The 26,226-nt window shown below is 35.4% G+C and overlaps 1 protein-coding gene and 1 pseudogene across 1 annotated transcript; both read right to left on the bottom strand.

The window, feature by feature from the left end:
• Window positions 1-12,549: 12,549 nt before the first annotated feature.
• Window positions 12,550-15,461, bottom strand: LOC127859795 (uncharacterized). Its single transcript, XM_052397301.1, has 6 exons — window positions 15,146-15,461; window positions 14,833-14,883; window positions 14,322-14,378; window positions 14,039-14,068; window positions 13,711-13,792; window positions 12,550-12,707 (listed from the first exon to the last, which is right to left on the bottom strand). The coding sequence occupies exons 1-6, from the start codon at window positions 15,417-15,419 to the stop codon at window positions 12,560-12,562; spliced, it is 642 nt and encodes a 213-aa protein (XP_052253261.1). The 5' UTR covers window positions 15,420-15,461; the 3' UTR covers window positions 12,550-12,559.
• A 3,963-nt stretch (window positions 15,462-19,424) lies between these two features.
• On the bottom strand, window positions 19,425-26,128 carry LOC127859796 (ornithine decarboxylase 1-like; annotated as a pseudogene).
• Window positions 26,129-26,226: the final 98 nt, after the last annotated feature.

The following is a 26,226-nucleotide window of genomic DNA, read 5'->3' on the forward strand; positions in this document are numbered from 1 at the left end:
TTGTCCGGTGTCGAAAGAGTACGATCTGGATCTTCATGGGCCGTGACTTAAGTGGTATTACGGCTCTGTCAGACATAAAATGGCGCTATCGTGATTGCACCTCGAGTTTCAAGAGGCATGTTACTTCAAAGAGAGGTTGTGAGATGAGACAATAATTTTGAAAAGTGAATGTGGGAGAAAGCCGTAACTAAAAAGGGTCAGCGTTTCGCACATCGTGACCTGAGTCAATTAGCTGAGGGAAAAGGTCAGAAAGAATTGGTGGTGTAAGATGGTTTTTCGTGTTGAAAAGTACTCAAATATTAATCTCTCTTCAGGTCTCTTTATTTAATTTCTTACTATAAGTCCAGCATCATTTGAGAAACATGTGAAAATAATTAGTCAATGTCGCCTTTCATGTAAATGCCAATGCTTAAGGTAGTACATACATTCCAAATACTATGTAATATAATATATTGATTTGACATTATTTTGATTCCACGCTCTTTAGGTATTATTTCGTGTTTAGGCACACTCAGCTCTAATGGTTTGTTATGTTTTGCAAATTTCGAACCTTCAATATTTCTGAGTTTTTACAATGTCGTCTGGTGTATAGCTAGTGAGCAAGAAATTTTAAAAGGATACTTATGTTTAATAAAATATGCATACTATTTGTATGTGCTACCAGTATATACTTATGTTATTATAAATTAACGTGCTCGAATTTACGGGGGTCTTCTTGCAATCGAGTGACCATCACACCGGTCAGCCTGCGAACGCTAAGTGATCTCAATGTTCGGCTTCGATCAGATGAACGTTTCGGGACTGACTTGTTAGTCACTAAAATGTGAGGGAACCACTACAACTTTGATTAGAACCATCGTCTGCATTAATTGTTCCGTTAATGAAGATTTTATACAACCTTCGTATAGTAAGTTCGAAGCTAAGTCCTTATGTATCGATCGTTGTGTGGCTAAAATATAAAAGTTATTTGTTTGATGATTTGTATCATGCATTTGGCTGTCAAAATATGTTAAAGCGTATGATTGAATCCTCACGATAGTGATGGGATCTAAAATAACCAATTACTAAATACATTAAGATAAAAAGATTGTATAGTGTCTGAAATAAATTAAGTGTAAATTCAGTAAGCTTGTTTTAGCCTTTCTCATTATGCGGCTGGTTATTATGTTGTATTAAATCCCCAATCAGTCCCATTCATATACTGTAGCTGTTTTATAAACATAATTTCAGTAGCACATCTTTTACATTTGTCTTAATTATTCGGTTTGAAGGTGTGTTCTTTGCCAATGCAATAAGCTAATTTGACTAAATACGCACGTCTAAGTGGCAAGCTATCTTGATTTCGCATCATCATTTGTTCATCTATACATCTACTTGATTTGAATCCATTAGAAATTATTATTGTATGAAGAAAACATTCAGGTAAAAAATTGCTTGCTTAACTGACGTCTGATTCGTTCTTCGGATATTAATTAACTTCATCACGCTAAAATGAATCAGGGTGACCGTTGTCATAACTTCGTTTACGGGTATTATATACGGTATATAACTGAAAACCGAACTATCAAAAAGCTAAGTGAAATTACTATAGAACGGATATGTAACGCAATGCAAATTAAGAAGAAGTTTTGGTAAATTATATGTATACGTATTATACTATTCCGTGCTCTTATCGGTACGATTGATGCATACGCTATGCATGAAAATGGAATCTTGTTTATCAAGGTTTATTGGGATTGACAGACCACTTTTCGAAAACGTTCATGATAGAACGTCAAATTACTAAACCAATCTGATAACTATGAAAAGGAATCGCTCTGGACATTCATTGATATGCACATTTTCATGGTCAGTGAATATACGGTTATATGTTGCATCGGACTAGACGAAATAATCATCAATCTTTGGTTAACAAATGCCAATGATAATCCGTCGGCATAACATCTTATTGTGACGTTCTAGCTTGTCCGGACTTTTGTGTGAAAATATATTTTTGCTGGTAGTTTTAATAAGTTACTATTGAAATTTACAGATATATACAAAAAACAACACGCTTTAAATCAAAGCAAATGTTGAAACATATTTACTTATACACGAGGTCATATTATGACGTAACCATTGTAAAAGACTTTACTGAGTATTTTTGTTAATTTAGTATATATAATATATCCCTTAAATAATTGAATGCAGCTCTGACTGACATCACTTTCTTATCAGGATGGTGTACTTACTCGTTGTACGAACAAATAAAGCCTGGTCATCAATACATAATAGTTAGGTTTGATATGGCGTCTATAGTACCAGTGGTTAAAAAAATAGAGCTGGGGTCAGATATATGAAGGAAAAGTAATGTTTACAATCTTAAAACCGACACATAATGTTAAGAACCCCGCTTCAATAGCATTTCTTTATCGCAAACCCCTTTTATCATTTTCCACAAAAATACCGGCCAAGTACAACCAAATCATAAATATATCCCTTTATACTTATTTTATCTAAAAACAGGATTCTGATAAAAACACGTAGATTTAGCATATACGTTGTGATGTTGGAAACTTGAAAAATTCACAAATCAGGAAAGCGATATCAGGTCCATTTCTTATGATTGGTCGTTCAGTCCATTAGAAGTCGTGGGGAAGAGTGTCGCGTAATTTCTATTAGTTGCATATTTTGGCTTTTCTAGACTTTCTATGGGAGGTTTCTATCACGGAATATCGCGGGAACCGTTTCGCAGGTAATGGACCGTTCACAGATTAGGGCTACCTGATTTGTCGCAATTGTGGACTGGCTCTGGGTAGACGTCAAACCTGGAACACAGAACAAATACTTTGTGTAAGTATGAACATGCCATTCTTTAAAGAGTAATAGTGATATAGGGTATCTTTTATGGCTAATATATTATCTCTCACACATCTGTCTCGCCTATGTTCATAGGCAAACAGCGGTCTTTCACATTTACTCTTCACGGGGATTAACACTATTATTAATATAGTTGTGTTATAACATTTTACGAATATGTCGTGGGCACTACATATGTTATAACAGAAACAGTCCATGGTTAAAAGCCTGGTTTTGGAATGTCCGTTGATGGAATAGCAATCCGAATACTGACCATTTTAACTTAGGCTATTCATGTATTATTAAGAAAGATTCTGACATTTTAGATTAAGCAGAAACGCACCTATGCAACAATGATGTTTTAAATGTAGATGGTTTTATTTGGAATGGTTTAAATATAAAAAATGTTCAAAAAAATGCCAGAAAAGGCTCTGGTGGAGTCGGGTTTTTAATTTAAAAGGATTTATAAGATTTTTATAGTGTCATCTGTTTTAGATAATAGGCATTAGGGGATTTTATGGATTAAATTACAGCATAAAAATTCAGAGTATACATTAATATTGTGTGTGTTATTTACCCAAGAAAACTCGTCTCGTCCCTTTGATGTAAATTGTTTTTATTATCAATTGCTGACTGGGGTGTATACGTACCAAAATATGGGCTAAATATATATTTGCGGGGATTTCAATAGTCGATGCGGAGAACTGCAGCCAATTGTATAAACATGGATAACTCTTATCCAGCGGATAACTTTTGCTTATCTTCAAATTTAGGATATCTTTTTCGGTTAGCGATTGTATAAAAAAAATAGTTATCCGAGCAGGTGCGCGTTTTGGTTAAGTTTTGGATAAGATTTAGCCAAGGTATTTGACTTCGGTTATCTTTATCCAAATGAAGAACGCGCTGACAAAATGGCTGACATTGACATACCGAATGCTAGACGACCAAGACAATTTCGACGAAATGACAGATTTACGAAAACTGAAGACCCTGAAGAAATACGAGGACGATTTAGATTTACACCCGACAACATCAACCGCATAGAACGACTGATCGGACATAGACTTGAGAGACCAACGGGACGGAATCAACCTTTGACACCGAGGCAGCAAATATTGATAGCACTGAGATTTTTTGCTTCCGGAATTTTTTTGCAATTAATAGGGGATACTTTTGGGGTGGACATTGCCACGGTGTCAAGGGTCGTGAGCAGAGTAACGGACGAACTGTGTGACCTGAAATACCAAACAATTAAATTCCCGACGACGGACAGACAGAAATCAATTATTAAACAGATTTTTTTTTAAATCGCCGGATTTCCGTCTGTAATTTCGGCGATCGACGGAACACACGTTCGCATCATTGCTCCCCATGAACACGAGGAGCAGTATGTGAACAGAACGCACTGCCACAGTGTTAATGTAGAGGCGACGTGCGATCATCGAGGTATTTATTAATTTGTATACAAAACATAATTTTAGTTCTTACCTTCAAGTTTGAGCATTTCTTCATTGTATAAATCCATTAATTTATATATCCAGGGGCGTAGCCAGCGATACGCACTTACGCACGTGCGTAACATCATTCAGAAAAATTAAAATGTACACATGGCCAAAATAGGCTAAAAAGTGTAAGGCTATGACCTTAGGAGGTTAACCTTAACGTCCGTGATAATTTAAGATCTCCTAAAGTCTGACAAATCAGAGCAATAATTTACGAGACTAATTTGAGTCATTTGAATCTGAAGTTTGGTAGTGCCACCACCGGAGAGTCTCTCGCCAACGCTTTCCTTGACAAACTACGATCTGTCGGATTTAACGTTCCTGCAATTAGAGACCACGGAGGCGACGGGGCCGCAAAATGTCTGGATGTCACCGCGGTGTCAAAGCCCGCATTCAACAAGTAGTTTCAAGAGCACTTTATACACATTGCAAAGCGCATTCCTTGAATCTTGCAATTATGCACGCGTCCAAAGAGCCCTGTGCAAGAAACATGATGACGACCGTCAAGGAAATAGCATTTTGTATCCAGCACTCAACCAAAAGGTTATTACGGTTTTAAGAATTCCTTAGAAATAGTGATGAGGATTGGGCTGAAATGGACAGGAGGACCAAACTCAAAACTTTGTTCGAGACCCGGTGGGCGGCCAGAGCCGATGCCCTTTTCACATTCAAGGCTTTATTTGGAACGCTTGTGCGCACACTTGAAGAATGAGCCCAACACAATGATGCAATGGCTGGCGCTTATAAAGCAGCTATTACACAGTTTAGTTTCATTATTACACTGGTGGTTGTAGAGCATCTTCTGTCTGCGTGTGTGCTGCTCTCAAAACGACTTCAGGTTACCTCATGCGATCTTCTGCAAGATGCAATGGAAGCTGAGTCGTAAAAACACAGGTAGAGGCAGAACGCAACGTTTCCCTTGTATGACAGGCATTGTATAAAAAAGCCGTTGAAATGGCAAGCTCCGTTGATGTTGAACATACAGTTCGCCCCGCAGGGCGACAGCAGAACCGCCCTCATGCACCGGCTGCTACCGCATTTGACTACTGGAGGTTCAATATGTATTTACCATTTGCGGACCATTTACTTGCAGAATTTCAACAACGGCTTTTACAAGGAAATGAAAGATACGCCATACAGTACCTATTACTTGGTCGTGTTCAAGACCTCCATGATCAACGAACAAATTCAATCTTCTCGGCAGCACAGGCAGACCTTGAAGTTAACATGGAAACATTTCATACAGAAAGTCAGCGTTGGCAATGCCGCTGTTATCAGACACAGATTCCATCTACGCCTTCTCTGGAAACCACGCTGCTCGCTCTACCGGAACACTTGTATCCGAATGTTGCTAGGTGCTTCCGTCTGATGCTTGCGGTCCCAGTATCAACTGCTTCAACAGGACGCTCGTTCAGTACCATAGACCGCCTTAAAACCTACTTGAGGTCAACTATGACAACTAATCGCATGTCTGGATTAGGTCTTATGAACGTTCATAAAGATAGGATACTGAACGCAGTTAAAGTTGTTGACATATTTGCACAAAAGAGGATAAGGCGTTTGGCACCTATCTTAAATGACAATTGAACTGGTAGATATATACACAAACCAAGCTAAATGACAATGACATACAATGTCTATCATTTGATTAATTCAACCAAAAAGTCAAATTGGATAAATAAAGTTTGCACAAACTATTATCATTATTAGTTTATTACGTCTCATGACTTCTTGTTCTGCCACAACGAGTGAAAGCACTTTTCAGATAAAATACAGGATGTAATATTAAGTGCCCAATATCCCCTAAAATACACATCAGCGCCTACCATTTAAGTTATGATTTTAAACCCCCGAACACCCACCAGCGGTCACCCCCTCCCACACCCTCTCCCATTTGTGCGTAACATTCCTTTATGTCTGACTACGCCCCTGATATCTATGAATCCTGCTGTTTTACACACCAAATCAAAGATTCCGTAACACTTATGCTCTATGTGCCTAAGTTCGACCACGTTAAACTTTGTATCTGCGCATGCTCAGCATCAACAACGATTACTGAAAACTTGCTATGGTATTTAAACAGAGTATTCAAAACTGTGTCCTGAACTGCCAAAAAATGGAAATATAAACAAACAAAACGGTCGTTAACGGTTGAAAACTATCTATTACCGCACCTGATCTACGTCACCTGAGACGCACTCCTATGTTCCATCAGCTGTCTTCATGACGTCACAAATGGGGGCTCACGTGGGGTTCATAAATAGTTATTTGCTCACACGAATACTTAAGCTAGGAGCGAGACATGCTAATATTGTTTTGTTTTAGAAAAGAAAGTTTATTAATATATGTTGAAGATTTTCGTAATGTTTGTCTTAAATATTTATTAAAATTAACAACAACTAACAATTAATTTATACTTATGATCTGGTACGATTTATTATAATTCCGTTTCTCGTTTAACACACGTCCTGTAAATCCAAACTTCCACTGTGATATGCATATTTTGCGCCCTAAAACTTGCATGTACGCAGTTCAAATGACGCAACGATTCCAAATAAATATACATAAAGTCTGTTTCATGGTTTAAATATAGTCTGATCCATTGTGTTATAGAGGCACAAGACAGTGAATTCTCAATACAAAGAATTATTTGTCTTGCTACGTTTTAATAATAAGATGTATCATTCTATTTGAACGATTTAGAATAACGGAACGTCTAGAATTTAATTTCATACATTTTATTCTATTAATCATATTTCAGGTGTATTCACCAGCATAAATACCACATGGCCTGGAAGTACGCATGATGCTCATGTATTGAGAACCTCGGCACTCTGTGATTATTTGGAGGCCCATCATCATGGTTAGTGCATATTCTAAAATGAATTTATTAATTGTTACTGCGATTTCATTCATTTTTATGTCCCCCACTATAGACCGTTCCATAATCGATAAATTGACCGCCGCCATATTGTCAGTCACGTGACTGTCCGCCATTACACTGCTGCTAACTTGTCCGAGTCTGCGATTCCAAAAGTCAAAGACGTAGAGAATACCCGCTTCACCGTTGTCGGATAAATAAATTACTTAATGAATTAATGTGAGGCGATTTTTACATTTTTGTTGTTTAAATGATTGTTTGAAGTTGACATTTGATTGTTACAAATAAAATGTTTAAAATGCTTTCGTGTATTTGTTTTTTTTATCTGTAATCAAGTGGTAATCATCGGCGAAAAATTGCCGGTTCAGTCGCTCATACTATGTCTTTGATTAGACTTGTTACTTTTAACGTTTCACAAACAATTCACGCATGTATTGTTGTGTTGATTTTAATAGCCGCAACATCAAGCAGATTATATTTTAATTAATACTTATAAAAGATTCTCGCGCAATTAATTACCGCTAATTGTTTGCAATTGGTCTCATTTGGTAAAAATCTACATTCCAAAATCATAACATATTATATTAAGTATGATATTTTTGATACGCCTTCCATTATTTTTCTTGTTCTAACTGATATCAGAGATAAAAAAATTGTGGTTTGGATTTATATATTTTTTTAGATGGAGTTTTGTCACGTTCAAAAACGAGCTTTTTATCATGAGAGAGTGATATTGATCTTGACGATCTTTTATGTGATTATTCGGAAGATGAAGAGAATGTGATCTATGTGATATATCTATATTTTCATCGTTGAATCATTTAACAGCTATAAAGCTTAAATACTAAAAAATGTATTTTATAGGTCTTTACAGTAACGCAAAACATATGGATAACGACACCAAATGTTAAGTCAATTAATCCACACAAAAAAACTCCGAAAAAAAACAACACCTAAATAATATTTCAAAAATATATTAATAAGCGCCAAACGAATGTATTAATACATTTATTTGCAACTTTCAAAACGCGGCATTAGCATCAAATTAAAGATTATCTGAAGACTGAAAGGCCGACAATTTGATACAACAAAGAGCTCTATGCATAAGCCGTAATGTTTTTTTTGCAGAAAAGCTTCAATAAATAACAATAGTAATACATCTAATTATAAAAATATAATTATCAATGGCATGAGTACGCTAGTGTGATAAATAAATGAGTGTTAGAAAGTGTAAGGAGTGCTTTGAAAATAAACATACTACATAGCCATATGAAAAGCAAAGGACATGACAGTATTTACATGTAATTTTAATTTGATGGGTTTTGTACAAAGAATGACGCTATTGAGGAATATTAATATACAACTAAAAAAACACAACTTTACATGATGCAAATTGAACTGTGTATTCATGAATATTGAAAACTCGTTACTAGTGAGTATGAGTGACACATATCGAACATTTTAACACACATATATTTATATACATATATATATTTTTAAATATTTTTACCTCTGTTTGGTGTCAAATGTAATTTCTTGTTTTTATGATATCGTTCGTGCATTGCCGTAACATCAAATCTTCATACAGAATGACGTAGTTTTAATTAACCGATACCCGCTAAATACGTTAAATGTTTTTTTTTTTTTTTTTTTTAAATACTTTATTTTTTCATAAATTAAACGGGCTAGTATCTTAACGGTGTACAATTTCTGATATTCTATATTGGACATAACTTTTAATTTGTAAAATATGTAACATATCTAATTTACGCAACTGTTAAGTATGTCGGAGGTAAATTATCTTACCAAATGACTGCTTAATACTACCAGGAAGATGAGACATGGTGTTTAATGACCAGACTGTCATCTGCCACCCAGTGTGGTTTATGACACCATGTGGTTAGTTAAGTCTGGACAATATTTGATCAAAACGAGATAATCGGATTATGCAGAACAAAGGGGCAATTAAACACTGGAATGCAAAGGCATACACGATTTAAAGATTGATGCAAATAATCAAATGGAAAATAATGCATTTAATTTAATTAAATGCTTTTTTAATGTGTCAATGTGTTAGTTTTCCAAGACAACAAAGACCATGTAATGACGGCCTTAGAATTTAGAAAGAAATTCATCCGTTGAATAATCGGTGCTCTCTTATATATGTTACCGATTGTTAAGCAGCAGTGTAATGGCGGACGCGGAGAGAATTCAGGGGAGATAATTATGTAATTACTAAATTATGGAACGGTCTATAGTACTGGGTACATTTTGTTTTTGCCCTGTCTGTTGGTTGGTCTGTTTGTGACAACTTTAACATTTTGCAATAACTTTTGCTATATTGAAGATAGCAACTTGCTATTTGGCATGCACGTGTATCTCATGGAGCTGCACATTTTGAGTGGTGAAAGGTCAAGGCTAAGGTCATCCTTCAAGGTCAAATATATGGGTCAAAATTGCTCATGTAATGTCACTTCTGCAATATTGAAGCTAGCAATTTTATATTTGACATGCATGTGTATCTCATGGAGCTGCACATTTTGAGTGGTGGAGGGTCAAGGTCATCCTTCAAGGTCAAACGTCATATATGGTGCCATAGTGTTTCTCAAACACATCTTGTTGTGCATGTTCCTGTTTCTTATTTATAAATTTATACTTATAAAAGGTTATTGTATCAAAATGGATGTAAAAATAAATTATGTATATTTAGAAGTGGATCATTCTGTAATTGTTGTTAAATTGTTCTGTTCAAAGGTTTGGAAGATGGAATTGTGTTTGGGGACAGTGCCTACCCATGAAGAGAGTTGCTCATGACGCCTTACCTGCATCCTGGTGAGTGCATCTCTGTTAAACACCTCATCTATTTACTGGTCTTTACATTGTAATGAATCTTTTCTTATAAAACATGTCTTAATTCATTTTTATGTTATTGTTTGAAATAAATATTGTAACTATTGAATATTTACACCAGTATCCCCACAGCAACAAATGTATAACGACGCCCATGCGAAGACGAGAAATGTGATTGAAAGAGCATTTGGTGTACTGAAAGCGGAGGTTTCATGTTCTCCATGGAGAGGTATTCATTAATGTGTCAATAAGCACCATATTATTTATTATCCCCACGCTTTTTGAAAAAAAGGTGGGGATATTGTGGTTATCTCCGCCGTCCGTCCGTCCGTCCGTCTGTCTGTCTGTCTGTCTGTCCGTCCGTCCTGGCCACTATCTCCTCCTACACTAAAAGCACTAGAACCTTGAAACTTACACACATTGTAGCTATGAGCATATGTGCGACCCTGCACTATTTGGAATTTTGATCTGACCCCTGGGTCAAAAGTTATAGCGGTTGGGGTGGGGCCGCGTCAGAAATTATCACTCATTTTTTTAGGTTATTTTACATTTACTTCTTTATTTCTACACCGATTCACTTCAAATTGATACTGGACCTCTCTTATGACAATACGGTCAATCTCAACCATGCATGGCCCCATTCCCAACCCTGGGGCGCCCCGCCCACATAGGCCACACCCACCAAAAATTTCCATTTACTATAATTTTTTCATTTCTACACGGATTCACTTCAAATTGATACTGAACTTTTGTTATGACATAAGGGTCAATCTCAACTATGCATGGCCCCAATCCCAACCCTAGGGCGCCCGCCCACATAGGCCACACCCACCAAAAAATTCCATTTACTATAATTTTTTCATTTCTACACGGATTCACTTCAAATTGATACTGAACTTCTCTTATGACATTAGGGTCAATCTCAACTATGCATGGCCCCATAACCAACCCTGGGGCCCCGCCCACATAGACCACACCCACCCAAAATTGCCTTTACTATAATTTCTTCATTTCTACACCGATTCACTTCAAATTGATATTGAACTTCTCTTATGACAATACAGTCAATCTCAACTATGCATGGCCCCATTACCAACCCTGGGGCGCCCCGCCCACATAGACCACACCCACCCAAAATTGCCTTTTACTATAATTTCTTCATTTCTACACCGATTCACTTCAAATTGATACTGAACTTCTCTTATGACAATACGGTCAATCTCAACTATGCATGGCCCCATTACCAACCCTGGGGCCCCGCCCACATAGACCACACCCACCCAAAATTGCCTTTTACTATAATTTCTTCTTTTCTACACCGATTCACTTCAAATTGATACTGAACTTCTCTTATGACAATATGGTCAATCTCAACTATTACCAACCCTGGGGAGCCATAAATGATCTTGTCCGGGCCATAACTATGTCGTTCATTGTGGGATTTTAAAATCATTTGGCACATTTGTTCCCCATCATTGGAAATAATAACGTCAATATCTCCAAGGTCAAGGTCAAAAGTCAAATATGGCCATAAATCATCCTGTCCGGGTCATAACAATGTCATTCATTGTCATATATTTATGCCCCCAGAAGGGTGGCATATAGCATTTGAACTGTCTGTCCGTCCGTCCGTCCATCCGAACACTTTAAAATTGGCAATATTAAAGATAGCAACTTGATATTTGGCATGCATATGTATCTCATGGAGCTGCACATTTTGAGTGGTGAAAGGTCAAGGTCATCCTTCAAGGTCAAAGATTAAAAAACACATCCACCCAAAATTGCCTTTTACTATAACTTCTTCATTTCTACACCAATTCACTTCTAATTGATGATGAACTTCTCTTATGACAATACAGTCAATCTCAGCTATGCATGGCCCCATTACCAACCCTGGGGCACACCTAGGTCAAACATTCGGCGTGGGGATACGCGTCGGCCTCTGCCGCGCCATTTCTAGTATTTATCATGAAATATCTAAAATATGCACTAACAACGCATTTTAATTTCAAAATGTTAAATTATGTGTTTTAAACATTTAGGTACGAATGAAGCCAGCCAAAGTATCTAAAATAATTGTGGCATGTGTAGTGTTGCACAATTTGGCAAAGGCCTGGGGTGAGACGGAGGCACTCCCAGAGGAGGAAGACCCTCAACCTCCACCAATTGCACAGCTTGAGGGCAGCCCTGACGGGCAGACTATCAGGGATGCAATAACTGTAAACTATTTCAGGTTTGAAAATAATTAATTCAATGCAAAGAATACATTAAACAAAATATTTTGACTATTGGCAATAAATTTAATTGCTTAAGAATTAAAAATATCATTAAAGTAATAAGCAATGCATAAACTTTATAATATTTTAATATATGATAATCTTAAAGGCAGTTTTATCTCTTGCTTTACAATACAAAATAACATTAAAATAATTAGCAATGAACAATAATAATAATAATACTAATGAAGATCGCTGGATATAAAAGTTCTTCATAGTTTGTCTTTTGCAAGCCCCATCAGGTGTGTTGCTTTCTCAAAGAATACCTTTTGCGCCTTCATCAGCAACAACTGTTCTTTCTTGACTTCTATGGCACCAGCATAATACGACATTTGAAGCTCCTTCAGGGTCTGCGCTTTTCTGATTGATAAGAAAAAACATTATAGCATTTTTTAAATAAAAATTTATAAAAAATAACGTTATTATTTCAAAATCTTATTTCTTGTCATTGTTCAGTGTTATTTTAATATATAACTTAATTGTAACATATATCTGCAGTGTTTATGTGTGTGTGTTTTTTAAATCAAGTTAAGGTTTAATTTTTTTAACAATTTAAATTTGATTTGAAGGGGCCTTTTCACAGAGTTTGTCATGTATTGAAGTTTGTCATGAAAATAATGCTTTATATTGAAAAATGTAAACATTTAATCTTCAAAGCTCCAGTAAAAACAAGAATACAAATAAATAAAGAAAAAAAAGTAACCCTCATCTGGGCTAGAACCACTGACTACTGGGGTAAAGTCTATCGCTTAGACCACATGGCCATCCATGCTCATACAATGAGTGATGTATTTTATTCTTTAAATAAGCAATTCTCGCAGTATACCATACTATGACGACAACAACAGAACTCTCGAAATTATTCAATCATTTTGCATTGCAACACTTTAAAATTTTCAGGTTTTTAACCCTTACAATGGGGGGACCGAATTTTCAAGGCCTTTGCAAACAGTTTGGATCCAGATGAGACGCCACAGAAGGTGGCGTCCCATCAGGATCCAAACTGTTTGCTATTCTGATATTAATCTTTAAAAAAAAAATAAGAAAATGCTAATTTTATAAATTCATCATATTACATTTTAGCAGACGACAAATTTCCCAGCACGCAAAGTATTAAATTGTCAAAAGATACATATATAATGGATATTTGAGAACATGAAAAATGTTCAGTAATGTTTCCTCACAAATATCATCAATACAATGTAAATTTGGGAATCTGAAATAAGACAAAATTGTAAATTTACCAAAACGTGAAAAGGCCCATTTAATGCATGATATTTTTCTTATTATAATATATGCAGTTTATACACAAACTTTAAGTATCCAACAAAAATTTTGATAAAAAAGTTGATAGTCTCAGCACCTTTTACCACTGTCTGGATTATTGCTTGGTTTCGTCCTGCCGCCATCTGTGTTGTCATTTATAGGAAAAGACACACTTAGGACTGAAATGCAAATAATTATTAAAAATATTGTAAGGCATTTATGTCTATCTAAAGTGAAAATAATGATCCTTACTGCACTCAATTATGCAAATTTAACTGAATCATGCACTTATTTATAATATAAAGTTTCAATAATTTGTATGGAATAAACACTTAAAGTAAATTAATTTAACTTATCATTTTAACTTCACAAGTGTGGTCAATACATGTATGGAGTATAATAGACTAGTGTATTATAATATTTACCTTTGTCAGAACTGTTTTCTCTTGATGATTCTGAAAAAAAAATCATTTATAAGTACAGTATTAATATTGTTTAAGCCACGTTTTGATGCATGTAAACCAAGAAAAAAACAATGTTTGATTCATTGAGTGATAAATTGTTATGTAATGTCATTATTGTGTTCTTCTTGCTGTTCCATAGTAATTGTTTATCAATGCTGGGAATTAAAATGACAGGATATCTTACCTTATTTGATACAGTGTTATTACATTTGCATTAAAAGTTGAAGTAAAAAATATAACTTGCCATTAAAGGTTTCATTATGACCAGATCCGTTACTCTCTTCATCATAGTCGAAGAAACCTAATTTGTAAATACATGAACATCATTAAGCTATATAAAAAGTAGCTGTATTATTATATTTAATATTCATAAAAGTAATACCCCTAACGGAGCCTCACGTGCTTAGGCAAACTTATGTCGGAGTCGTGGTGATGTCGAACACATGAGCATGTAACAATTTATAAACAAACACATAATTTCTCTGAATATAAGTAAAGTTGCAAGAAAATATGGTAATCATATGATATTTTTGTCATTTCCTCATTTATCGCTTATCAATCAAGCCATTTGCGTACATGGTATTATTTCTAAAGTGCCATTTGACCTACGAAAACATGAACTATTAAAAAAAACTACACAATATAAAAATACTATGCATTGAAGCGTGTAATACTTTATCAGTGACAGCAACAATGTGGCACAGAATGAGTTTCGTTTCTTGACAAGGAAAATTAAAATAAATGGAGTTAATTACCATCAACTTCAAGCAGGTCAACACATCCTGTTGTTGCGCTGCGCTCAGCACCTATAGAGAATAAAAATATGTAAGGTCTGGATTAAAATGAATTTATGTGAATATATTGAATGAAAGGTAAGAATAGTTTGACACATGTTAATTATTGGCTGACATAGAAAAAGGACGCACTGGACAGTGTGAGTCATTTCAGTGGTTTATGATTTTAGGTGTTCAATATTTTGTGTTATATTAATAAAAAAGTAACAACTGCAGTAAAGATTTCATAATCAATATGTTTTTAAAATAATTAAGAACACTTGTTTTGACATACCGATGGTGGTTTCCAAAGCAGAGGCTACAGGAATGCCACTGAACGATGGCGTGTCCTTCATAGTATCTATGATGGACATTGTTACAGTGTCGGGGGCCTTCATAGGTTGTCCCCCACCTGTCTTCCGGGTGTTTTTTCTCTCCAGGGTAACACTCTCTCTTGCCTTCCCCACCATTTTCCGGTATTTTTCTAAATAAATAACACGAAATAAGATTAATATTAATTTAATGCTATTCTTTTCAATTATATTTTTGGAAATTATTTCCTTAATCATCAATTCAACACAATACCGTTAGCCACATGCGCAAGGAAAACTTGTCAGCTATTTACGAAAAAGGAAAATTGTACATTTTTTAAAATGAACTAATAACATTCAAGCATTTTTTTAAATATACATACTCTCTATATGATACTCTCTATAAATAGCATACACATTTTTGTCTCATACGGCGCTATGATTGTATGCGCATATACTTTTGCATATGGAATACTAGCAATCAAATATGTTATGTATCAGTTAATTCAGTATACATAGATAGATATATATAATTATCACACATTAACGAATGACCGATAAAATATATGTTGGCATTCGCATACCTTTCACTTCATCAATCGTGCGACATGCACGACCACATGAATTAACTTTTTGCGTGATATCCCCCCACGCATCGTCCTGCATTTTTTTTGTTACAGGGGTTGAGCCACTAGAAAACTTTTTCGATAAAACGTTATCGAATTTCAATACCCCTTCACGAATGATCGCCATTTCCACGTGCGAAAAAATTGGCCGACCTTTTTTTCGTATCATTTCGGCCATTGTTTTAGATAGACAGATACAAAAAATGTTGTCGCCTGAAATGACAGTTTACGCGAAAACGTCTTTAACGGAACCAGATAAAATGTGCATTGTGGGTTAATTTTGTTAGGCTAACTTTAACCAATTCGATTAAAGAGATCCAATGCGACTTGCACTTTTATACAATAGAATTACCACATTGGATAACATATCCAAAAACGGATAAATTTAACCAAAGGATATCTTTTGGATTGGCTAAATTTATCCATATTTATAAATTGGCTGCTGATGCTATTCTTTTCAATTATATTTTTGGAAATTATTTCCTTAATCATCAATTCAACACAATACCGTTAGCCGCATGCGCAAGGAAAACTTGTCAGCTATTTACGAAAAAGGCAGTGTACCTTTTTTTAAATGAACTAATAACATTCAAGCATTTTTTTAAATATACATACACTCTATATGATACTCTCTATAAATAGCATACACATTTTTGTCTCATACGGCGCTATGATTGTATGCGCATAGACTTTTGCATATGGAATACTAGCAATCAAATATGTTATGTATCAGTTAATTCAGTATACATAGATAGATATATATAATTATCACACATTAACGAATGACCGATAAAATATATGTTGGCATTCGCATACCTTTCACTTCATCAATCGTGCGACATGCACGACCACATGAATTAACTTTTTGCGTGATATCACCCACGCATCGTCCTGAATTTTGTTTGTGACAGGGGTTGAGCCACTAGAAAACTTTTTCGATAAAACGTTATTGAATTTCAATACCCCTTCACGAAAGATCGCCATTTCCTCGTACGAAAAATTGGCCGACCTTTTTTTTCGTATCATTTCGGCCATTGTTTTAGATAGACAGATACAAAAATGTTGTCGCCTGAAATGACACTTTGCGCGAAAACGTCTTTACCGGAACCAGATAAAATGTGCATTGTGGGTTAATTTTGTTAGGCTAACTTTAACCAATTCGATTGAAGATATCCAATGCGACTTGCACTTTTATACAATAGAGTAACCACATTGGATAACATATCCAAAAACGGATAAATTTAACCAAAGGTTATCTTTTGGATTGGCTATTATCCATATTTATACAATTGGCTGGATGATTTTTATTTCAGGTGTGGATGATATACCATAGCGTAATATTGTTGATTATCCCACAAGCAAATATGGAGAGCTATTTGTAGATTTTTTAATAAAAACGAATACGTGTGTATGCTAAATGGCCGTAGTAATGGGGAAAATAATTATACATCAGTTTCTGTAAATGGAGCATCTGTAGTGGAGTATTGTATTACTTCCCATGAGCATCTGGGTATTCTTACAGACTTTACAGTCACCCTCACGTATATCTGATTATGGCACTTTGTAGTATTGTATACATCACCCCTGTTGGCATACAAGACTACTCGCTGATGTCTTGGAATATTGTTACTAACTTAGAGTACGAAGGAAGCCATGATGCTAATACTGTTTCTATACATGTTAAGTTTGATCTGGAGGATGTACAAAATGATTTTTTTAAATGATCAGTCTGTTTTAGAAAATATAAATTTTTTAATAAATAGATTGGAAAGTAACGAGGTCAATAGCAGTAACATTGATAATGTTTACCAGGATTGGTGTGTTATTGCTAGCAAGTTTAGGAAACATAGACAAGGTAAACCTTGGTGGAGTGTCTTTCTTATATTCTGTGATCTAAATTATGCACTGCTGAAAAGGAAATGTTAAGTTGTACTGTTCGTAGTCTTAAACATATTTTTAAAACTGATTATGTTAAGTTAAGCAAGCACTTTGACCGTGAGGTACAGAAAGCTAAGCGTACATATTGGTTAAATTCACAGAATAAAGTGTTGGAGGACTGTGAAATTGATCAAAATAACTTTTGGAAGTCTATCGAAAAACTTGGTGTAAATACCTCCAAGAAAAAGCTGATCCCAGAGCAAGTTGTTTTCGACAATGGAACAGTCCCTTCATCAATGTCAGATGTGTTAAATAAGTGAAAGCATGATTTTAGCTCACTCTTTTATAATAGAAATGAACATGACTTTTCTGATGTTGATAGCGATAATATTAATCTTGGAAATGAAGTAATGCCTCATTTAATAATAGTATAATTATTGTAGAAGTTAAGAAAGCAATTAGGAAATATAAATGTGGGAAAGCTTATGGGTGGATAAGATACCCTCTGAAGTACTTTTTAATGATACATCCATTTATTTTTTACATGTGTTTTTCAATTTGTGTTTTGATAATGGAATTGTACCATCAGTTTGGAATAAATGTATCATCAATCCTATCCCCAAGTCTACTACGCTAGATACAGAGACCCGGTGTCAAATCGAGGATTTGCCCTTGCGTCTGCAATCTACAATGTCTACAATCTACAATGTCTGCTGTATGATACTTGATGATAGGTTGAGCACTTACATTGAAAGAAATAGTATTCTAGTAGATGAACAGAAAAAAAACGTAGTACTGTTGATCACTTATCTTCTCAAACAAGTATTATAGAAACCCGTAAATAGCATTAATTAGCAACATTTACTGCCTGTATTGACTTTAGCATTGCGTATCATTCAATAGATAGAACACAACTTTGCAATAGATTACTTAGTATTTGTGTGTCATGAAAAATGTTACAGGCAATCAAATCTAAATATAATTCTGTATCTTCCTGTGTTGGAGTTAATTCGCATAGAACGGATTAGTTGGAAGTAAAATTTGGTTTAAGGCAGGGGGTGTATTTTATCCCCTATTCTGATAAATATATTTATAAATGATTTAGCATTGTATTTGAAATCATTAGATATTGGTGTTAAAATTTATGATGAGATTGTATGAGTTTTATTATATGCTGATGATATTGTGCTTCTGTCCGATAATGAGCAAAATCTTCAAACACTAATAAATGTATTAAATGAATGGTGTATTAGAAATAGCATGGATATTTATGTAGAAAAAAACAATATTGTTCACTTTCGTACAAAATTTATGCCGATATCCAATGTTGTGTTCACATGTGGTGACCAGGTGATAGAATATGCTTATCAGTATAAATATCAAGGTTTAGTTTCGAATGAGTTTTTGGATCTTGATAATACTTCTAAGATGGTAGCTCTGAGTGCTAGTAGAGCTTAAGGTTTACTTATTGCCAAAGTTAAAACAATTGGTGGTGTACCATTCGATGTCTTCACGAAGCGTTACGACTCTGTTGTTTATCCAGTCATTGCTTACGGCACGGCTGAATGGGGGGTGGGGCATAAATCCTTTCCATGTGTAACAGCTGTCCAGAACAGGGCAATGCGATTTTATCTAGGAGTTTCTGGAGAAATGGGTTGGACTCCAGTCCCTATCCGCCAATAGAAAGTGGTGGCAAATTAATGGGCCCGTCTTTCAACTACCAATACCTCTAGAATAGACAAGCGCATAGCACTCTGGACTAGGACCAAATCAGAAAGATGTAGAAATTGGTTTTTCTTTGTGAGATCATTGCAATCATATTCATCAGTACGATGTTTCTAGACCTGTATCCAAATGTGTTATTGATAAGGACATTGAACAGTTTATGTTAAATGAATATAAAGTAGATTGGGTACATAGAAATAACTCTAGTAATGGTGTATCAGGTAGAGATGGAAATAAGCTTAGTGGCTACTGTACATTTAAGCAGAACTTTGATGTTGATAAGCCCTACGAGTCATAGATCGGACCTGTGTAAATTTAGGTGTGGCATTGCTCCGATTCGCCTTGAGACAAGAAGGTATGAAATTCTGCCTGCTGACAGACGCTTCTGTCCATTTTGTAGAGATAATACAATTTAAACTGAATGTCATGTATTATTAGAATGTAGCATGTATTATGATATCAGATATAATCTTGTTGAAAAATCTGTTTATTCTACTCCAAATTTTACAAACATGTCGAACGGCGATAAGCTGCAATCCCTTTTTATCAATGAAGGATTAACAAGAATCTTAGCCAAAACATGCTGTTTAATTTTACAGAGAAGACATTTTTACATGTGTTAATAAGTAGTAGTCTTGCATGGTTTATGTAGATAGCAGCGATAGTATATACATTATTTTTTATATATAACAAACTTGTGTATAGAAAGAAATTCAAGTTATAAGTTGATAGTATATTGAGCGTCTTTGTGTATAGAATCTATTATATAGGTTTAAAGATGATAAATTCTCTGTAAGGCTAAATTATAGTATTTTAGGTTTAAATGAAATAAGTTGTTTATAATAAAGATGTTACCTATAATTTTACCATCTGGAATAACTGTTTTATTAAAATACAGAAGGTCTCTGTTAACCAGTCCACTTAGGAACTGATCCTTGCTGGTAGTCGCTCTTTTACATCATTTTTCACTATGCGCTTTAGTGCCCAGTTTTACAATAACCAGTGTTTTATGAACTTCAATATTTTATTGCAGGTGTTTAACAAAAGGTTAACAGGGGCAATCTGGTTTTTATGATGTATTATAGTCAATGAAACATGTATTTGTAAAGAAGGCAATAGTTTAAATTGTAATATATCACACTTAAAATATCTATTACTAATCTATAAGATTGGCCATCCAAGTTTGTAAATTATGTTATTTTATGTATTATATTGTACATGTCATGGATTAGACAATAAACTTTGAAACTCTCTATAGTGGCCGACCGACAGAAAAGCCGGCAGATTGATTGCGATGTATCCTCTCCCACAAGGGTCATAGATACAGTGAAAACCATGTAAACCGTTCATCCGTGGACATACAATGCCGGCTTAGATTGGATTTTGGTTTTGAGGGAAGCAATTTATCAGAGTTTCCAATTCTTCTCTGTATAGTTAATACTAGAAATCCAAATAAGTTTGAGTAAAAGTTGGTTTCATGCGTTTATCCTTTAATTTTGATTTTTGTTTTAATGTAAATACTCCGGTTAAGAAGAGATCTGGTTTAGAGGGTTCCCATTGTAAAATGAATTCTATATGACGAATCAACCCACTCAGATGGGAAATGATTGGCTAAATTTCTGAATTTGTTGATGGTAGACATTTTTTTTATTTATATGAAGTAACATCGATGATGTAAATTGATCTTATGTACATTACTTAGCAGAGCAGCCATTTTAATTTTTACATTTACGCCAATATGTGTTTCACATTATTGTGCCCCCCTTCGAAGAAGAGGAGGAATATTGTTTTGCACATGTCGGTCCGTCGGTCCGTCCGTCCGTCGTTCCGACCTTCCACCGGATGGTTTCCGGATGATAACTCAAGAACGCTTACGCCTTGACTCGACACAGTAAAATGGTTTTCGGATGATTACTCAAGAACGCTTACGCCTAGGATCATGAAACTTCCTAGGTACATTGATTATGACTAGCAGATGACCCCTATTGATTTTCAGGTCACTAGGTCAAAGTTCAAGGTCACGGTGACTCGACACAGTAAAATGGTTTCCGGATGATAACTCAAGAACGCTTACGCCTAGGATCATGAAACTTCATAGGTTCATCGTTCTGACTCGCGGATGACCCCTATTGATTATTAGGTCACTAGGTCAAAGTCACGGTGACTCGACACAGTAAAATGGTTTCCGGATGATTAATAAATAACGCTTACGCATAGAATCATGAAACTTCATAGGTACATTGATCATGACTCGCAGATGGCGCATTATGATTTTCAGGTCACTAGGTAAAAGGTCAATGCCACGGTGACTCGACACAGTTAAATGGTTTCCGGATAATAACTCAAGAACGCTTACGCCTAGGATCATGAAACTTCACAGGTACATTGATCATGACTCGCAGATGACACCTATTGATTTTCAGGTCACTAGATCAAAGGTCAATGTCACGGTGACTCGACATAGTAAAATGGTTTCCGGATGATCACTCAAGAACTCTTACGTCTAGGATCATGAAACGTCATAGGTACATTGATCATGCCTGGCAGATGACCCCTATTGATTTTCAGCTCACTAGTTCAAAGGTCAAGGTCACGGTGACGCGACACAGTTAAATGGTTTCAGGATGATAAGTCAAGAAAGCTTATTCCCAGGATCATGGAACTTCATAGGTACATTGATCATGACTGGAAGATGACCCCGATTTATTTTCAGATCACTAAGTGAAAGGTCAAGGTCACTGTGGCTCGAAACAGTTAAATGGTTTCCGGATGATAACTCAAGAAAGCTTACGCCCAGGATCATGAAACGTCATAGGTACATTGATCATGACTGGCAGATGACCCCGATTTATTTTCAGATCACTAAGTCAAAGGTCAAGGTCACCGTTACTCGAAACAGTAAAATGGTTTCATGATGATAACTCAAGAATGCTTACGCCTAGGGTCACGAAACTTCATAGGTACATTTACCATAACTGGCACATGACACCTATTAATTTTTAGTACTATAGGTCCAAAGTCGGGGTCACAGTGACTTGGAACAGTAAAATAGTTTCCGGATGATAACTCACGAATGCTTAAGGTTAGTTCATGGGGACATTGGTCATGACCGACAGATGACCCATATTGATTTTCAGGAATCTAGGTCAAAGTTCATGGTCATAGTGACCTGAAGCTACTACAACTGACAGCCCATTTGGGACATGCGTGTTTTACAAACAGCCCTTGTTATATTTAATTCTCATTTAAATTACATGAAGCTAAATTGAAAATGTATATTGTCGGTATGTTTTTTTTACATATAGTTTTTAAAATTTCATTAAATCGGGTAAAGCATAACTAAATAGTTACACAAACATATATGATGTTTAGAATAACCAATTATCAGAGCCAAAAACGTCATGCAATAAATGCACGCAGACCACTAACCACACGTCAGCATCGCAGAAATAGACACCCATGTTCTCAAAGTAGAACCAGTCATCGACCTCAAGCATGGGCAGCTGAACTTTCTTCAGGATGCAGTCATTTCCATCGCACGTTGGGCCCCATACGCTGCTTTCAAAGGTCATGTCGTCGACATTCACGTACTAGAAAGATTCAATTTCATTAACATTATAGCATGTACATGTTCCGGATATGCTTTTGTATTTACCACCATCCACGTGTTCTCCTGGGTAAAGAACACCGATGGTTAGCATGACCATATGTTTAAATTTGATTAATTTTATTTTAATAGAAGGAATTTTACTTAAGGACATCACATTTTTATTAATTTTATAAAACAAAAAAATCCAAATTAAGCCATTATTTTACCAATTACATATCTCTGAGGCGAAGGTGATATCATCATTGCCTGTATGTAGTAAGGAAAAAACGAAAACCATATCTTTTCCCGAAAATCTATGTTTGCAGAAAAAATTAAAAATAAAAGTTATTACACCAAGTTGACTGCGGACGTTACCAAAAGAACAAAACATACATATTATCTATATAGCTTTTAAATGACGTTATGCCTGATGTATACCAAAGGATTTGACTGATTTATATTAATAATACCGGTAATGTTTGTTTGATATTGAGATATTGAATATGTTCAGATGTACAGATAATGTCTGGGCTGCATTTATAAAGTATGACTACAAGTTTTTTCTTATTCTCAAGCAGAAACATTAGAAATTCACCATTCAATACAAAAAGCGAATTTTAAAAACACAAAAAGCCCGATAAACAAGAACTGGAACCAAATACGAAGGACAAAATAAAAAATCCTCACATTGAGTGGCTTGATTGGTACCTCGGCAGTATGGTCATACCGGAGTGTGCTAAATGAGCCGTAGACCCCGTCGCTAATGTAAGACATCACGACGGGATTGTCAGACATGTTTGGCTGATCGGTGAGCTCCCCATCTGGAAGACCAAACAAAACTGTGTCGCTTGAGTTTATATGACCATCCAATACATTACTTAACAGATACATTTACCCGGTAAGCTGTTTTTCAAAATAAAGCTTATGAATACCCCCAACGCTTTATCAGATATGTTTACTAGCAAATAAATAAGAGCCTCGCTCTGTAAAAGGGGGAGGGGGTAAATGCATGGTCGCCAATGCCGCTCCGATTAGCCTGTGCATTCCGCACAGGCTAATAAGGGACGACACTTTCCGCTTTTAATATCTTTTCGTTTAAAGAAAGTCTATTCTTAGCAAAAATCCAGTTTAGACAGGCTAATCTGGCAGTATACTTTACGCACATGCGTTTAACCCCTTTTTTACAGAGCATGGCTCATATGAAATTCCGTGGATAACTGGGAAAGAAACTTGTCGCGTACATGCACGCTTCATGATGATGAACAATTAAATGTTGGCGCACTTGTGAATTAATAACGTACCCACATTTTTAATATTTATTTCAGAACAAACAGATCGACTAAAACAATGTATTCAATATTCAAATGTATACCGTTCTTGCAGAGGTATTATGCAACGCGTTGCATGGTTTAAATTTCAATATATATGATTTTATAATCATATTGCAAGTTATAACTTGATAAACTTGATTCAACTTATATCTCATAACAACGCTCTCAAGTTTTTAATCCAAGCCTGCAAAATGGGTTCTACAAAATGGTCAATTAATCCAAATAACTTTTGTCAATATTTGCAATACAGTAAAATAACAATTTATTAAAGTATATTTATATCTTGAGAAAATGCATACCTACCGTTGCAATGCTCGCCGCGTTGCTCAATACGCTTAGAAATGATGTTGACCGCAAGTGTAAAACCCGACGCTACCATGTAGGTGCCTGGTTCAGCAATAAACTCAATGCCTTCCTCAGCCGGAAAATACTTTTCCAGTGCCACCTGGGCGATCTAAAAAGAATACAAACACGCATTACGTTATTTATTAACTAATATTTTAGTCACATAAAGAACAAATCTTAACACGACAGTTGTGTTATTAACATTGTTTTATGTAAACGGATACATTTTTATGCAAAGGCCAAAGGCCACATTTAAAAAGCAATAGCTTACTTTTAAGTCAAAAGATACACATACTAATTGCCAAATTCCAGGTATTATATTTTTTCTCCTTTTTTGCATACCAAACACAATACTTAATCCATGTTTGCACGTTTATGTACATTGTATGCATTTCCGACGATAAGGAAATACACAACAAAGTTTCATCGCACAACGAAGAGCTTCAAACTGTCGAATACCGCATACAGAATCAAAGGAGACTGTCACGCTTTCGTGGCACGGAAAGCCGCCACCGATGTCGAGCATCATCATGTTGAACCCGAGGTCGCGTCCCTGGTCGAACCATACGGGCCTCTTTGATGGTGGCTGCAAAGGACTCCGGCTCCAGGCAACCGCCTCCAACGTGAAAACTGACGCATATAACGTCCAACTCTAGGCTTTTGGCACCGCGCAGGAGATGGATGGCCTTGGCGGGCTTCACACCGGACTTAATGCTCAGATCCCATAGGCATTTACATTTGCTTGGCGGCAGAATACGAAGAACCAATCTACATATGCAGAATTTGGTGTTGCCAATGGTCCAAAAATACTGTTGATATTGGTTCGTATTACTTTTCTGATATTTACAGTTATGCCTTCATTTGTCTTTGAGGTTAACATTCTTTAGTCAGACATGAATCTGAAACCTGTTATTAATAAATCAATATCATTAGCTTGAACCAATGATTATTTAAACTTAAGTAATTAATATCAACTGAGTGCAGACATAATATTTAAGATTAAAGATAGTTTTTTCTGTTTATTTTAATTAATAACTCTGAAAATTATATTTTTAATGAATATTTTGGCAACAAGAGGTAAAAATTTTTTTTTTAAGTTATTGGTTTTCTAACCATTCACTGGTATGATACTACTGGATGAAATGCACAATTTCATAAACATTTATAATTGGGTTGTTTATTCTTATAAAGTTATCTTCTTTATACACTTAAAAATCACAGTTGATCAGAATTTTCAATCATATCAAGTGATGTTTATGGTGCTGTTTTTTTTTATTTTAAAAAGCATATAGCCTCTTGTCCTGTATAATGAGCCGCCAGTATTTCCCCGCCGCTTAAGACTTAAATTGAATGTTTAATTTAGTAAAAACATTTTCAAAATAAGTGCGACATTTAATTAAACATGTTATATCTTCACATAAAATAAAGCCAAATGCATTCAGATATCAGGTAATTCCTTACTAACATGACCATTCTGTACGGGCACCCTAGCAACCCTGATTTGTTCATATCTTCCTATCAATTTGTTGTCATATTTGTTCGAAAAATATTGAATGTTTTTATAAAATTTA

Source organism: Dreissena polymorpha, chromosome 15, assembly GCF_020536995.1.
Source record: "Dreissena polymorpha isolate Duluth1 chromosome 15, UMN_Dpol_1.0, whole genome shotgun sequence".
Taxonomy (NCBI): Eukaryota; Metazoa; Mollusca; class Bivalvia; order Myida; family Dreissenidae; genus Dreissena; species Dreissena polymorpha.

Excerpts from the sequence above, each read along its gene's own strand:
- LOC127859795 (XM_052397301.1), bottom strand. The coding sequence starts at position 15,419 with ATGATTAAGGAAATAATTTCCAAAAATATAATTGAAAAGAATAGCATT. Across the intron at positions 14,884-15,145 it reads TGCTTTGGAAACCACCATCG|GTGCTGAGCGCAGCGCAACA; the intron begins GTATGTCAAAAC and ends TATTCTCTATAG. Across the intron at positions 13,793-14,038 it reads AGAAAACAGTTCTGACAAAG|TCCTAAGTGTGTCTTTTCCT; the intron begins GTAAATATTATA and ends TTTGCATTTCAG.